The following is a 16163-nucleotide window of genomic DNA, read 5'->3' as shown; positions in this document are numbered from 1 at the left end:
AGTGGCAGTATTATGGATAGATTAATCAGTGTTACCAGCCACCATAAGTAGAGTTCTTATATTTGGTTCAGTGTTTGTTTCTAAAAAACAATACAGTGATTGCAAGTTCGCATCCAATATCTTGTTTTGATTTAAATTTTAGTAATTTTCTTTTTGGAGAAATTGTGCCAAACAATGCAGGGTGACTTACCATGCCGCCTTGGCAAACAGATGATATAGACTGGCTGCTAATGAGCATCTTCTAATTAGTCATCTACACAGAAAAAATAGGTTGTCACAATTTCTTTTCCAATTAATTGGAAGAGGACATTGAGTTCCATCCATTGTCCTCTTGGGCTCTGCCGTTGCTGTCCTGATGTTCATACAGTTATTTGGCTAGTTGCCTGACATAATAATTGTAACATTGAATTTTTGTTAACCTTAGAGTTATTCTTGGGCATCAGTACATGATTTTGCTTGGTTGTCTATGTAATCTGTGTGCTCTTATACATTTTTTCATAAACTGGGGAAGAGATTGACAACGCAAATTGCATTTTTTGAAATATACTTCGTGTCCACAGTTTCCACTGGATGGAATATAGCTTCAATCTGAGTTTTTTTTTCCTGTATCCCTGTTACCTAAACTATACTTGGGATCTGTTAATTTTTATTATTTTACTGTTTTTTAGGGATCATGAACATACTGGTTACAGAAACTAGAAATGTACATGTAGTAGCTGCTGAAGATATATCAACTTATCTAGTTCCTGCGCACTTCCCAGTTCCCATAGAACCTAGTGCAGAAAGAAACTTTTGTAGGCAATGAGAAGCAGGGGGGTGCAGCCTACAATACCAGAGAAACTGTCACCGAAAATATCTGGCTGCCAAATAAATCTTCAAGCAGAGCACATATTGTCATATTCTGATTTTTAAGCTTGCAAAGGGAAAACAAAACATTACAATAATGGCGCATTTCAAGGTACATTTCTTCTTTTGAATTGAAGTATTGCTTATATATTATTTCCGATGAGAGATCTCCATGCATGCATTATTTGAATTTAGTTCACTATCTCTCACTTTAGTAGTGTTAACTATTAAGCATGCCAAGCAACTTTAGCTATCAGCAGCCAGAAAAACGCTGAATAGAACAACCGGTAGTATTTCTACAACCTAGCAGTTTGGTAGCTTATGGTACAAAAAAATGGCTGAAATAGAAACAACAAACCATACATAGACTTATACATTAACTCATTGATTTATGCTAAGGCAGTTAATTAGGAAAGGAAAAAACCATGGTGCACCACTAATTATAATTTGTGTAAGCGAGGAACATCGCGTGGGTTAGATTGATTGATTGCCAAGTATAGGATAAATGTGAACCTATATTGGCAGACATAGGGTGAGCCAGAGCTACAGGTAGCGGCAACCCTAAGCGCATGGGCCTTGGCCCAAACATGGCTTAAACCTAACCAGCCCACTGACAGTCTGTCTAACAATTTGTCTGACACAATGTCAGTGCCCAGTAGCATCATTTTTAATTCTTAAATCTTGGTGCCTGATTTTTTTTGTACTTAACATTGATTGGACTCATCTTAGTATCACTGTTATGCATAAACTGAAGTTTTATTTCTCTCAGCACTGCGCTTTACTCATTTGAGACAGTTTCCTTCTCAGTCATCTAAAAGTTTCTCAGTATTGAGTACACAAGGTACATGAAAATAATTCTTGTTGCATGCTTTGGCCATAGATTCTTCCTTGCAATTCATTGACTTGGTACTTCGGTTCTCTTATTAAAAAAAGGCTTATGTATGAAAAATGCCATTGATAGACGTGGATCCTCCATTTCACTTTGCATTGAAGACCATATGTTCAATCAACCAGCTGGAGTTCTCTATGTCATCAAACCCTGACTCCAAAAATTGCTTCCACTACCAAAATTGAATTGCTGTTGATTTCTTATTTACTTCCAGTAACCACATCAATCAAATAATCATGCGGGCATTCCTTGTATTGTTACAGATTCGATTTGAGAACCCTTGAATCTTTCGATATCTTGATTGAACTGATCATATCTTTTATCATGTCCTGCAACAATGGTAGATCATGTTGAATTTCGCTTGGTATTTGCCCAATACTCAGCCACAAGTTTAGCAAATGCTGATTGTTTGTCTTCCAACAGCTTGGCTGGCGTTTCATATTCTAGGAGCTTCCCTGCACAATTGGAAAATCATCATCACGAATCGTTCATATATATAGACTTATAGAGTAAGCTTGGTGATATACTTCTAAATATATCATATAAGGCATTCATAGTTTATCTGTCATACTGGTACTCTGAGTTTTTTTTGGCAAATGCTACATGATCGAAATGTTTTGTATAGCATACCGTAGGACAGGACCATGACCCTGTCGCTGTCTGTCACAGTTGGTACCCTGTGAGCTATGGTTATAACCGTGCAACTTGAGAACTGTTGCCTGATTACTTTCTGCAGGATTGCATCCGTTGCAGAGTCGATGGATGCTGTCGCCTCATCTAGAACTAGAATTTTGTTCCTGCGGAGGAGAACTCTGCCAAGACAGAAGAGCTGACGCTGTCCAGCACTCCAGTTATCGCCATCATCACTCACTGCCACAATTTTATTTTGCATGAACAAATGGAATGTGTTTAATCTCTCTATAATAAGATATAAATTGCTTTGGGTTCAATTCTATCTTCACGTACCAACTGTATCAAGAAGAGCAGAGGTGCTGCTGATTGCTGTCTTTAGTTGACACTTCTCCAAGGCCTGAAATGGTCATTGCATGTACATGTAGTGCATATCAGGAAACATGAGAGATTTATTGTTAGTCACAAAAAAAGACATTTACTGTTCACACGGGCATGTAGCAATATGGTTAAGTTTAGTATGATGAGATCTTTAAAAATGGCAAGCTTCTACTGCTTGTGGTAACAGAAGGGGTATGCAACATGGCTTTACTAGGAACTGTGTTATGTAAGAATTTGCATTTACACTTTTAAACTTCTTATAGTTTTGGAGTCATAACAGTTTTTCTTACCTCCCATATCTCTTGATCAGAATGCAGGCCGAGGGGATCTAAATTGGTGCGCACGGTTCCCCTGAAAAGTGTAGGTTCTTGAGGGATAATACTTAGTTTAGTCCTTAGATCCTTAAGGCCAATGGAGCAAATATCCAACTTGTCAATAAGTATCTTCCCACCCGCCGGATCAACGAGACGGAACAATGAGCTGATAAGTGTTGATTTCCCACTTCCTGTCCTCCCTACAACCCCAATCTTGTTCCCAGCAGAAAAGGTGCAAGTGATTCCTTTGAGGACGAGCGGTGCGTTTGGACGGTATCTTATCTGCTCATTTAGTACAAGACAGCGAGTCAATTTCTCAGAAAGCTTCTATGAGATTGTGGAAAACAATCATCCTATTATTTACCTTTAAATCTTGCAGGTCTATCCTTCCCTCCTGTGGCCATGAAGTTGGAGGTCTATTTTCTGGTATAATGGCTGGTGGCTCCACTGGGAGGTGCATATACTGTTTGATTCGTTCAACAGAGATGATGTAGTTTTCCAAGTAGGAATAGAACCTTGTCAAGAAAACTTGTGCTGCAGTCAACGTCAAAGCATAGGAGAGACAAAGTCCTGCAAAGCCTGAAATAAGATCATATTGGTAACATTTCATCAGTCCAAAGATACCATTGGGAAGGAAGATCTAGTTATAATGGTAATGCGGGTACCTGGTGAAATTGCTCCTGGAGGAACCAGAACAAGGAACAATGCTGCTGTAATTATTGTCAAGGACTGCAGTGCCTCTACTCTTATGAGCACCCACTCTTGTGCTGCAACAGTATGGAAGAACAGTGTCGCATCAGTGTCGATGAGCTGCATGTTGCTGTGGATAAACCTCTCAGTTGCTGCAAATGCCCTGATCGTCACCACACCAAGAATTGATTCTGATGCATAGTTCATTACAGGTGCCTTTGTCGTTCCATTGATTCTTACTAGCTCCCTAGCTGAGGAAACGTAGTACCTCTTTATGTTTCCATTGAAAACTATGTGTTAGCTCAACTCGCTAGATACATTAACTAGAGTAATTTCTTGCAGCAATGTGTACTGACCTGAACATATATCATGGTGATCGCAACAGGGATAGCTACAACCAAGACTTGCCAAGTTACAGTACCCATGACCAGGACTGTGGTAACAACCTCAATAGCGCCCGTCGCCACAAAAGCCATGGAGTAAGGTATGTCGAAGTCTAGAATGCTTAAATCTGAAGATGCCTGCACAGGCCAGCACTTGAATTTTAAATTCTCCTTTTTTGGGAAAAAGTTATTGCTATCTTGTTATGATCTTATTTGTACAAAATACGGTAAAATAAAATAACATCCGTACCCTTGTTAAAATTCTTCCTACTGGTGTTGAGTCAAAAAATGACATGGGAGCCTTGAATACGGAATCCATTAGCCCGCCAAAGAATGCTTTGGAGGCCTTGAGACCCAGATTAGCCGCAAAAAGGCTTCTAAAGTAGGCGAAGCAGCAGCTGAAGATAGAGAGTCCAGAATATGCCCCAACAAGAAGTGCAGCACTGACACTATCCATCTGAACAGCCACCGCCAACCAATATGTGGATGCGATCTGGAAGCACGTGAAGAGCACCTGAGAAGTACACATGCCAGAGAATTGGAAAGCCGCCTTGGGTACATTTATGTAGTCTTTGTATGGCTTCCATCCCAGGTCGCCAATGCCCTTCTCTTCCTCCTCTGTAAGCTGTATTGCTGCTGAAGGTCCCTTTGCGGTGACTTCAATGTCGCTGGCCTGCCTTATAACCTGCAGTGCACTTGGCACTATGTATTCATCAAACGCTTGTTGCCCTTGATCTTGGTTCTGTTGGCTGGCACTAGTATCCAATGCTGTGATCGAAGCCTCATGAGCAGAAACCAGCTTCTCAAATGCTGTCCCAGATCCTAGAAGTTCTGAATATTTCCCTTGTTGACTAACTTGACCACCTTCCATTACCTGTTGAATAAATTGTAGTCTTTGAAATGAGGACCTCTGATATAAAGAATCACAAACAATTGTGTTCAGAGTATCAACTTACCAGAATTCTATTGGTTTCGGTCAGAAATTCAACCTGGTGGGTCACAAGAACAACGGTCTTCTCTGCAAGTGCTGTCATTACACATTCCTGCATGAAACGTTGCCCTTAGAACTGCATGAAGGAGAAAACATACCATTTTATGGATACAGATCAAGGAGTTCATCTGCAGCTTACATAAAAAAGAACAGCAGCGGTGTGCGCATCAACTGCACTGAATGGGTCATCCAGTAGATAAACATCTGCGTCATTGTAGACGGCTCGAGCCAGCTGAATCCTTTGCTTCTGACCACCACTCATGTTCAGTCCTCTCTGACCAATCTCTGTGAGGTCTCCATGATCAAAATTTTCGATATCCTTGTCCAGAGCACAAGATTTGATTGCCTTATCATACAGTTCCTTGTGGAAAGGCTTCCCAAAGAGTATATTGTCACGAACAGTCCCACTCTGTATCCACGAGCTCTGTGAAACATATGCCACTGAACCAAACACCGCAACCTGCAAAATACAGATTAGTTGTATTCTCAATTATTATAAGATATGATTGAAATATTTTATATTGTGTAAAAATGCATTCAGCTCCCAGTCACTTACCGATCCTGATATTCTTGGTATCTCCCCAAGTAATGCATACAGGAGCGAAGATTTCCCTGAGCCAACTGGGCCGCATACGGCCACCTTCTCTCCTCTATTTATGCGAAGGTTAACATTCCTCAGTGACAAATCAGCTCCGGTTGCCTTCCAGCTGAAATTTCCATCTTGGACTTGAACTCTGACATCAGAGTTATCTGAAGGCACTCTTTTCACATCCTCCTCTCTGATCTCGTCTTCGAGAAGAAACTTCTCTATTCGATCTAATGACACCTTGTACTGGATCATCATTGTTAGGATCTCTGGAAGAAACCTCACTGGCTCAGCCATTACCCTCAGGGTGGCCAAGACGGTGAAGAGTGTGCTAGCATTCAGGGGAGCACTCCCCATGATGGCCGTCGCTGTGTACATCACAGCAGAGACGACCGTCGGGGACATCCAGTACATGACTGCACCGTAGGCCTTCTTCATCTGAGTCTCCTTGAGCCATTTGAACTCCCCGTCCCTGAGTGACTCGATCATTTGGCGAAACTTGTCTTCCCATGACTGCAGCTTGATGATCTTCATGCTGTTAAGTATCTCCGACGTGGACCGGAGCCTCTCGTCCTGGGCAACCATGAACTTGGCCTGGTACCCCTGCAGCATTTTCGCGAATGGCACGTTGAGGAAGCCAAAGATGACAAGGGGGACCAGACCTGGAAGAGCCCCAAGCTTGAGTGCCCAGAAGAGCGTGGCGACTGAGAAGACCAGCTGAAGTGGCGAGCTCCACCCCATGTGCAGCCAGCTGATGGCGTCGCCCAGCCGGTACGCATCGACCGCAATGTAGTTGACGATCTCGCCAGTGGAGTGGTTCTTCCTCCCTTGACTGGACAGCCTGAGCTGCTTCTGGAAGATGACCGCCATCAGCGCTGACCGGATACGCATCCCGGTCCTCCTCGAGGTAAAGAACCAATGCCGCTGCGAGAGCGACTCGATGAGCTTGGTGATCAGCAGGCAGCCGACAAGGACCAGGCCGACCCGGAGGTCTCGCTCCTCCTGGTTGCTGTACCACACGAACGCGAAGAGCAGCAATGGAGCAACCGCTATGGACAGCGTTCTCAGCAAGGCGTAGAAGCCGGTGAGCAGGATCTCGCCGAGGAAGCACTTGAGCAGGACGAGGGCGAGGCTGTTGCTGCCTACTACTCTCCGGCGGCTCCTGGCCTTGTCACCCACGTGGCGGCTCCAGTCCTCGGCGAACTTCTGCGACGTGTGGTGCGCGGTGTCCTCGTCGGCGATGAGCGGGATGTCGCCGAGGTCCAGCGCCTTGGAGCGGCCGACACGGAGCAGAGGGTTCAGCCACGAGAAGGCGAGCTGGCCGAACAGGCCAGCACGGTACAGCTCCGAGGTTGGCACGGCGGCTCTGTCGTCTTTGCCGCCGATCAGAGGCTCTGACAAGCCGCCGCTGTCGTTGGAGGCGTCCCCGTGGCCCCGCCGCAGCAGGGAGCCGAGGGCGCAGAGCAGGAGGAGGAGGCTCACCGGCCACGAGATCGTCTCGGCGAGGTCGAGGCCGTGGCCCCCGGCAAGGATCTCCACATTGTACGCGGTGACCAGCAGCGAGAAGAGCACCCACCAGAGCACGGCCACGGCCCTCGCCGGCCTCGTCGGCCGGACGTGCAGCGACGCCGCCAGCGCGATCCAGACCAGGGCCCTGACGAAGTAAGGAACCGCCGCCCTGACGTCGGAGGCGTCCTGGAGACCGGTGACACCGTACGCCACGGCAGCCGCCACGCAGCACGAGGAGACGACGAGCAGAACCCACCCAGACCCAGGAGCACCGCTCCTCCGGCTTGCCGCTGTTGCAGTTGCAGCGCGCTGCCTCCGCCTGACGCAGGCAGCCGCCACCGCCAGCGTGGAGACGTAGGCGACGAGCAGGACCACATTGACGCAGTCTATGAGGGTCCTCTGCACGCACGGGGACGCGACGGTGAGCCGCCCGCCGTCGTCGTCCTCTCCCCCGCAGATCCAAGATGACGACCAGCCTGCCGCCATGCGTGCAACCCAGCGAACAAGCTCGTGATTATCAGCATGTACGGGAAACCATTGATCCCAACCAATAACTACGATCTAGCGGCACGGAAGCAAGAAACAGGAAAGGATTTACGCGAGCAATTAAAAGGTTGGGCCGTGTCTCCTCTCCTAGTTCTGTTCTTACCAAGAAGGGCCATGGCCGGATCGCCGTTGTCGGCCATTGCGGCCGCTGACATGTAGCGCGCCCAGCAACGAGAGGCCGAGGCGTCTCCTTCTCCGGCCTATTCCTGGACGGACGAGGCCACGAGGGGGCAGTAGCTAGTTTTTAGTTGGGCTTTCCCTGCTAGCTGTGTTGGCTTTGCCTGTATTATGCATGGAGGGTGGACTGAATGCACTGCAAAACTCGGACTCTTCCGCTGTCACTTTCAACCGCGCGGGACCAACTTTTCCATGGGGGAACAACCGGGGACGAAGAAACGGGGTGCGGACGTGTGGGGTTCTTGTCCTTAGCTGCTTGCCCTCGTCTCGTGCAGGTGCAGCTAGCTAGAGCGGTCTCGTCATTGGCTGGCGTCTATGCGTATGGCATGACGTGGCACGTAAGCGGCGTGCGTGGCTGCCCAGAGATCGGAAGAGGGGAGAACCGTATCCCGTTTGTCTTGGTGCACAGCTCAAGAGCCCGTGCTCCTCGTGGTCTGGTCATACGTAGTTGTTCTCCTTTTTCTAAATACGTTTACATTGTTTTTATTATATATATGTAGAAATAATATATACTCCCTCCATATAGAATTTAGATGTCATTTAAGACAACGGCACGGTTTCCATTTGACATCTTATTTTTATAAAAATATTTAAGAAAATAATGATATATGTATACTTTTATAAAAGTATCTTTCAATTTAAAAGTTACTAATGATTTATATTCCTAATGTCTGACCCAAACTTTATCCAAAACGACATCTAAATCCTATATGAAGGGAGTATCTAGATATAAAATAAAAAATTATATATTAAAAAACTAAGTAATTTATAATATAACTTAGAACAAGGAGAATATAACCAAAACCTTCCTACTTTATCATCATTATTTTATAATAAAAGAGATAGAATATACTAAACCTTGTTTGAATTCACTTTGCTAATAGTTAGGAACTGTTTTATCCATTTTAAATTATAAATTATTCTGTTTTTTAGATATATATATATAACTTTTGATATGTACCTAGATATATGTATCTAAAAAAACTAGAACTACTCACAATTTTAAAGGGAGGGAGTAAGAATTAACAAGAATTGTTCCATTAATATTAAGAGGTGTGCTGGCTACTAGTAAGTTTTTAGCAAGGTAAAACTTACTCCCTCCATCCCAAATTGTAAGTCATTCCAATTGAATCTTGGAGAGTCAAAGCATCTCAAGTTTGACCAAATTTATATGATAAGATAATAATATTTATGATATGAACTAAGTATCATTAGATTCTTATATTTTTATCGTATGTCTATTTGTTGCCACAAAACTTTGTAGTTTTTTTTATAATTTTGGTCAAACTTGAAATGCTTTGACTCTACAAGATTGTTAGAATGACTTACAATTTAAGAAGAAGGGAGTACTAGCTAGCAAGTGCCAAAAATTATTAGGATATAAGGTTTGTTTGGACCTATCCAATTAATCGTTTGTTGTGTTAGCTAGGAAGAACTAACCAATAGCTAATTACTAGCTGAATAGTAGGTAAAACATTATTATTAGCTAAGGTACGAAACAAAGACTTCAGCTAATTTTTACTAACCAACTGTTAGTTGAATTCAAACGGGTTGTAAAATTAGATCTACATAGGGCCTAGTATACTACTCTTGCAAAAGACACTACTATCTCCATCCCCGAATGAAATTCTAGATTTGATCAAAGTCAAGTATCAATATTTATGGTTCCAAATAGATATAATGTGAAGATATATTCATAACAAATCTAATTATACGTATTTATTGAGATATATATTAGTATATTTCATATAAATTTAGTTTGATATAAAAGATCTCTGAATCAAAGCTAGGATTATACTCCCTCCATCCCAAATTGTAAGTCATTCCAAGAATCTTGGAGAGTCAAAGCATTTTCATGTTTGACCAAAATTATAGAGAGAAATACTAAGATTTATAACGTAAAGTGAGTATACTATGAAAATATAACTAATGAAGAATCTAATGATATTTAGTAGTTATCATAATAATAATTATTTTATCATATAAATTTGGTCAAACTTAGAAAAGTTTGACTCTCCAAGATTTTTGGAGTGACTTACAATTTGGGATGGAGGGAGTATTATTTTTGAGATGCTGACGTTTTAAAGTATAGGAGTAGAAGGGTCGGAAATGATGGGATGGTACGAGAATTTAGTGCGGACAACCGACACAGTACGTGAGAGGTACAGTATGCTGACCAAAATTTTTAAGGGACACATTAAATTTTCAGGGCTCCCCGTCCGTCCTGGTACTCCTACTTGTCAAATCCTAACTCGTGGATCATGCGCTGAATATAAAACGATGCTTAACATTCGCGCCTACAGGGAGTAGGCGAGTAGGATCATCCATCGTTAAGCTACTACGTTCTTTTCCTACTGTCTTTTACTCGTCGACCACATGTTTCGTCGTCAGTATATCAAAAAAAATAAAATAGAAATATTTTTGTTAAAATTCTACCGCATATATATACTTGAAGGAGTTATATATTTGAACATTATTATTAGCAAACGGGCTGTATTATTAACCTTGCTCTAAGCTAGAAAACTAATACTCCCCCTCTTTTAAGTTATATGATGTTTTTGTTTTTTTGATACATAATTTTTATTATACTTAGATATAAACTATATCAATACATACGAAAGTAATATATTAAAAAAGTCAAAACATACAATTTGAACAGAGAATGATAACTAGCAAGTTTCATTTACAAGGTTGGCCCTGCTGCAGACACACTCGGTAACTGGGATCTGACCGAGGAAGCTGTGACCGGGTGCTCCTGTCATTCCGTGCAAAAAAAAAGTATAATGAAGCTTCCTAACCATCAAGATTCAGTGGCGGAGCTAAAGTAAATCTGATAAGGGTGCGTTTAAAGAGATGTGACATCTAGGTAGATAATAGTTAAGAAAATACATATGACAAAAAAATATTCTAAAAAACCATCCATTAAGGGCAGTGGCGGAGCTAGAATAAATCTGATAGAGATGCGTCTGTCTTTTTAGGTGCATGAGTTTATACTATGTGGGTGCATATATGATTAAAATTTAGATTTTATTATTGTTTTTTAAAAATTTTGTGGGTGAGTACACTGTAGCTCCGCCCCTGCCAAGATTGGAGGCATTCGTGTGTTGGACGTCAGGGGGTATATTTTTTTTTGAATTATGCAATACAATGCCGACACTCAAAATGTATGTATACTCATTCCTAAAAAACACATGCATACAGACTCTATCTCTATGAGCATATCTGAAAGACCGGATCAGCAGATCTCGATATTCACGAAGTCACTACGGACGTCTTGCTGTTGACAGGGGACATCGCCTACCGTTGAAAGCATAATGCCATTAAATTTTAAAATAAATTTAGAAAAATATAAGCACTCGTGCTAAATTAAGGACTTGAATATGAGTAGATAGTTTTCACCGCAAAGAAACCCATCCAACTGATGTATGATCAGTTCGCTGGGTGTATATTTCTTTGAATATGGGGCACGTGGAATGCCCGTAACTTTTTTTTTATAAGAAGGCTCGTTTGTGTCCCATCCTGTGTGATTAGAATTTCAGCTGGTTTATCAAATAAAAAAACAGCTGGTCGTGCTTCAATTCTTGTGATTTTTTAAGGCTCTTATATATAGCTACGACCGACATGTATGCACTTTGCCAACCATTTTACCAACGTAGATTTTAGTTCGTTTGCTTCGGAGTCTAGTTATTCAAACTGGCAGCCAATTGTACACTTATTAGGTGAAAATATGAGAACCAATTTTAAAAGTATATTTCAATCATTTGAAACTTGGCACACATCCATAGTGCATACACATGTCTCACATGCAAAAGCTGGAATTCAAATTTGCACGTGAAAATTTCATAAAAAATGACAAATTTTAGGTTCATGTTGTCTTTTAGTGCACATGAACCTCATTTTTTTTTTCATTTTTGTATGATTTTTTTCTAGTCTGAGTTTATATCTCAATTTTTCCTTATGAGTACATATTTATATGCACTATGAATATATCAAGTTTCAAAAAAATTAAACGACTAAAATATGTTTTTAAAATTAATTTTCATGTTTCCATCTAGTATCTAGTAGGTGATTTTCACCACATATTTTACCATTTGTACACACATGGACATGCCAAGCAGTACAAACTACTTTCAACCTATTCGTTTGAGCTTATCTATCGAATTTGCCAGCCATTTAGCAATGTTTTCTCTTACAATAAATCAGCGAATAATATTTTCAGCCATAACTTTTTGCCAAGGATCAGTCACACACATAAGTCACAAATTACATATCATCATTGCAGTGTTTAAAACAAACGCAATCATAACATCATAGTCTACTACAACAGCGGATTAAAATAAGATAGCTCTCTCGGGCCTTCACACAAGGAATGTTGACTGGTGAAGCACAAGCCTAAAAGTCCTCCAAATAGTCCTCATAGCTACCTTCATCTGTTACCTGTTCAGGATTTTTATCCAAAAGAAATATAACAAGCGTGAATACCTGTTGTACTCCACAAGCATATCATGAGGATTCATGAAGCTGAAAAGGTTAGACTAGGTTTACTGTATTAGCATTTTAGTAAGTCAATATTTTAGCAATAATTAATACTAAGTTATGCTTAAGCTCCCAAATAACCCATATGATTAGTTATCAGAACCATAGCGAATCATCATGTCACGAATCATCAAATCACATTATAGCATGATTATTATTCACCAAGTACAACATCATTTTAAGTAACCAGTTATTCTGTGAGTTTTCTAGGCCGCTTGTGACCGTCAGCACGACTATTATAACAGTTTTACACTCTGTAGAGGTGGTGCACTTTCACCGTGAGTTGTGTTGCCCATATGCCCGAGGTCCGTCGACCCTCAAACACTTTCAAGGTGAGCGAGCAGGGTACACTATGAAGCCTTTCATAGGCCTATTCTAATTAGTTAAGGCGCAAGGTTTCCTCGACAGGCAGATGTAGAAAACTCTCCTTTTCTATGGCACAAATCCATCGCGGCTATACTCATAATAACAAGGGCAACCCTACACCCAAAGTGGCAAGCCCCTCTTGCGCCCATTTGGGTAACCTCTAACGAGTTAGAAGAGATCCTATTACTGAGCCAAAGTCAGATCCATGTGACTCCCGGTTGCACTGTAGATCCAAGATTTTGCCGATAGATAAGTCCTTATGGAGGGTCTAGGACAACATGACCAACAGTCATCTGTACCATAGCCCTAGGTTCCATTTATTATAATCATATTATATTAGTTAATCCATGGTTCTATAACTAAAGTATAGATCATATATGTAAGGTTAGAGCACTAGCATTTCTACCCATATGCAATAAAACCATTAGGTATCAAAGTGTTATATCATCAACAACTAGGATGTCCTTATAGTTGACAAAATTAGACACATGCAGTATGAAATGTTTAAAGTGAGTAGGATATCAAGGTAAGCCCATGTTATACTTGCCTGAATTCACAAAGTCTTGCTGGTCACGTCACAACAACACGCATTCCAAAGACAGACATGCAAACAAACATTCCTAATGTTAGAATAGTACATCATCAATAAATAAAGATAAATAAAAGGTTTACCAAAATTATCTACGCGCTGATCATGTCAACATGAATTTCACGGAAAACGAAGTCGACGCGAAAGTTACACATTAAACTAGACCACAAAGGAGATCTATGGACTTGAAATTTTCTAAGGAATGTAACAATGTAAAACCTATACAAAAGTGTACCAACACATAGCTTACGAAATTATGAAACTAACGCAAGTTGAATGGATCAATTCAGAGCTAAAACAACGGTTTTATAAGTGATACAGTGCAGTGGCAATTCTGAAATTTTTGCAAAGATTAAACAAATTGAAATAAATCAAGAAAATCCTGGAAATCCTCCTGGCCGAGGACTGTGAGCGCGATTCGCAAATTTGGGGGGTTCTTTAACAAAACATCTCGTGAACAGGTACGAGGCGTTCCTAGTCGTCGATCTGACGATGGACGGTTGAGATTAGAAGAAGGGGGAGAGAGCGGCGCCGGTGGCTGGAACAGGGCTCCCATGTGCGGCTCGCCATGGCCGGCAGCGAGAAGCTCGTCGGAGTTGGCTGCGCGGGCGCTACAGTGCATGGTTTTCTACTCCGTGAGCATCGGGAGAAAGAGGAGAGCAAGACGAACGCGATCATGTCCTTTTTTGCGGTCGGAGAAGGGCTCATTCCGCGTGCGCCATGGCCGGCGGCCATGGATTCCCGCACTAGAGTGCATCAATTGTGTGGGGAAGGGTGTGGGAGAGAGCGGGGGCGTTGGCAAGCTCATCGGCGTGAAGGAGGCGGAGACGGCTCGAATCATGGGGACAATGTGCGGTGGATCACGGCGGCTCCGGTGACAGTTTACTGGAGTGTTGCGCGCGGGAGCAGTGACGAACTGGGAGCGAAATGGGAGGCGAGGCTACGGCTCAGGCTCAGGCGCTCTTCAAATGGGGCCAAGTCGCAGGAGAGCGTGGGGAAGTGGGAGTGGGGCGTGGCTTGGACTCGGTGTCCGTGCGTTGCGCGTGAGCGGTTTGCGGGAGGAGAGGGGAGAAGCCGACGGGTGGGTCCCGCCTATCAGCAAGAAGGGAGGAGGGGGCAACCGCCCGGGCGCCTGGGCCTCAGCCCAAGAGGAAGAAAGGGACGACACGCGGGCCGAGAGAAACTAGGCTAGACAGGCCCAATCCAGGAGGAGAAAGAAATTCTCTTTTTATTTTTCTAATAAATTTTCAGAGCCCTTTTCAAATTGAATTTTGAAACAAATCTCTTTTGCTCAGGACCACATATTACATAAATAAAATGTTGCAGCATGTATGCATCAACATATTTCTAAATTTATATTAAATTTTAATTTCCCAAATTTTATTATTTTTCCTATTTTTGACACTCATAAAATTGTTTCAATAAATCAAATTTAACTATTTTGAAAAAAAAGCATTTTAAGGGTGTTGCAACAGATTGCCACTTTGCTAGTGACCAAAATATACCACGTCAATTACAACGCAACACTTGGCGTAACAAATTCTATGGAAGTATAGCTTATAAATAATTTGTTCTAAAAAAACATTTTGTGATGAGAATATAATCTTTGCAATATCTAACTTAGTGGAAAATCTATTGAGGATCATTGAACTTATCTCGTATTATCAAATACTCCCTCTGTCTCATAAATAAATATATTTCTTTAACTTCTATAATTCATGTTTGACCGTTTGTCTTATTCAAAAAAATTTAATAAATATTATTTATTTTTATAACTTATTTTATTGTTAAATATATTTTTGTAATGATTTATTTATTTTATTATTTACACAAAAAATTTAAATAAAACAAATGGTCAAACATGAATCGTACGAATCAAAAAATACATTTATTTGTGGGACGGAGGGAGTAGGTTCGTGTACTTCTAAAAACCTGATTTTAAAACGCCTAAACTTGTTAAATGTATCATTAGAGGTCAAAACCAGTTTTGATTTTGAAATGCCGGTTTCGTACGCGTGGCTGCCACCGTTTTCATCACTCAGTGCAAAGCCCCACGCCGGCTGCCGGTCCCGTGCTCGCCGGCTACCCTGCGCACCGTGCCCAGCCCATGCCAGTTTTTTTTACCATTAAAGCATATGCCCTCACTCTCCTATCCATTAGATTCGCTTTAAGAAGTGTGCAAACACACATCTCAAAGCAGTTTCACATTGAGATGTGTGTTTGCACACTTTGAATTCAATGGGTAGGAGAGTGAGGGCATATGCCCTCAAGGGCAAAGAAAACTTTACCCCGGATACACGAGTTGCTCCTTGTGGCCACCATGATGAGTGGCGTCATCATTTCCGAGGGCTAGCGCCTAGAGTACGCGACGTATCATAGAGCGGTACCACAAGCAGTGGCGGAGCTAGAATTTTAAACTTGAGTATTCCTACTTTTATAAAGTTGAATCTATAGGTTTAAAATATAGCCAATCGTACTACAAGTTAGCAACTTTAAACTAATATTTGTATTCTAGAATATAGACTTCTAATTGGAATGCTAGTTTTTTATATGTTTTGAGCTCAAATGTGCAAAAATACTATATATTATAACATTATATATTTATATATATAAGTATATACACATATTTATATGAAAATGTACCAAAATAGTTGGGTATTCCTAGAAATACTGGGGAATACCCATAGATCCGCCCATGACCACAAGGTCAGCTAGGCTTCGTGTTTGGTT

General features: G+C 41.7%; 1 protein-coding gene across 1 annotated transcript; it reads right to left on the bottom strand.

Moving 5' to 3' along the window:
* Positions 1576 to 8095, bottom strand: LOC8076723 (ABC transporter C family member 8). The gene is made up of 12 exons (XM_002437116.2): positions 7869 to 8095; positions 5681 to 7695; positions 5264 to 5584; positions 5090 to 5176; positions 4384 to 5007; positions 4107 to 4271; positions 3726 to 4020; positions 3425 to 3639; positions 3037 to 3342; positions 2702 to 2765; positions 2366 to 2605; positions 1576 to 2190 (listed from the first exon to the last, which is right to left on the bottom strand). Exons 1-12 carry the CDS (start codon positions 7918 to 7920, stop codon positions 2081 to 2083), a joined length of 4494 nt encoding a protein of 1497 aa, XP_002437161.2. The 5' UTR covers positions 7921 to 8095; the 3' UTR covers positions 1576 to 2080.

The sequence above is a fragment of the Sorghum bicolor genome, chromosome 10 (assembly GCF_000003195.3).
Source record: "Sorghum bicolor cultivar BTx623 chromosome 10, Sorghum_bicolor_NCBIv3, whole genome shotgun sequence".
Classification (NCBI taxonomy): Eukaryota; Viridiplantae; Streptophyta; class Magnoliopsida; order Poales; family Poaceae; genus Sorghum; species Sorghum bicolor.
Note: the sequence above shows the minus strand (reverse complement) of the source record. Positions and strands in the feature narration are given on the sequence as shown.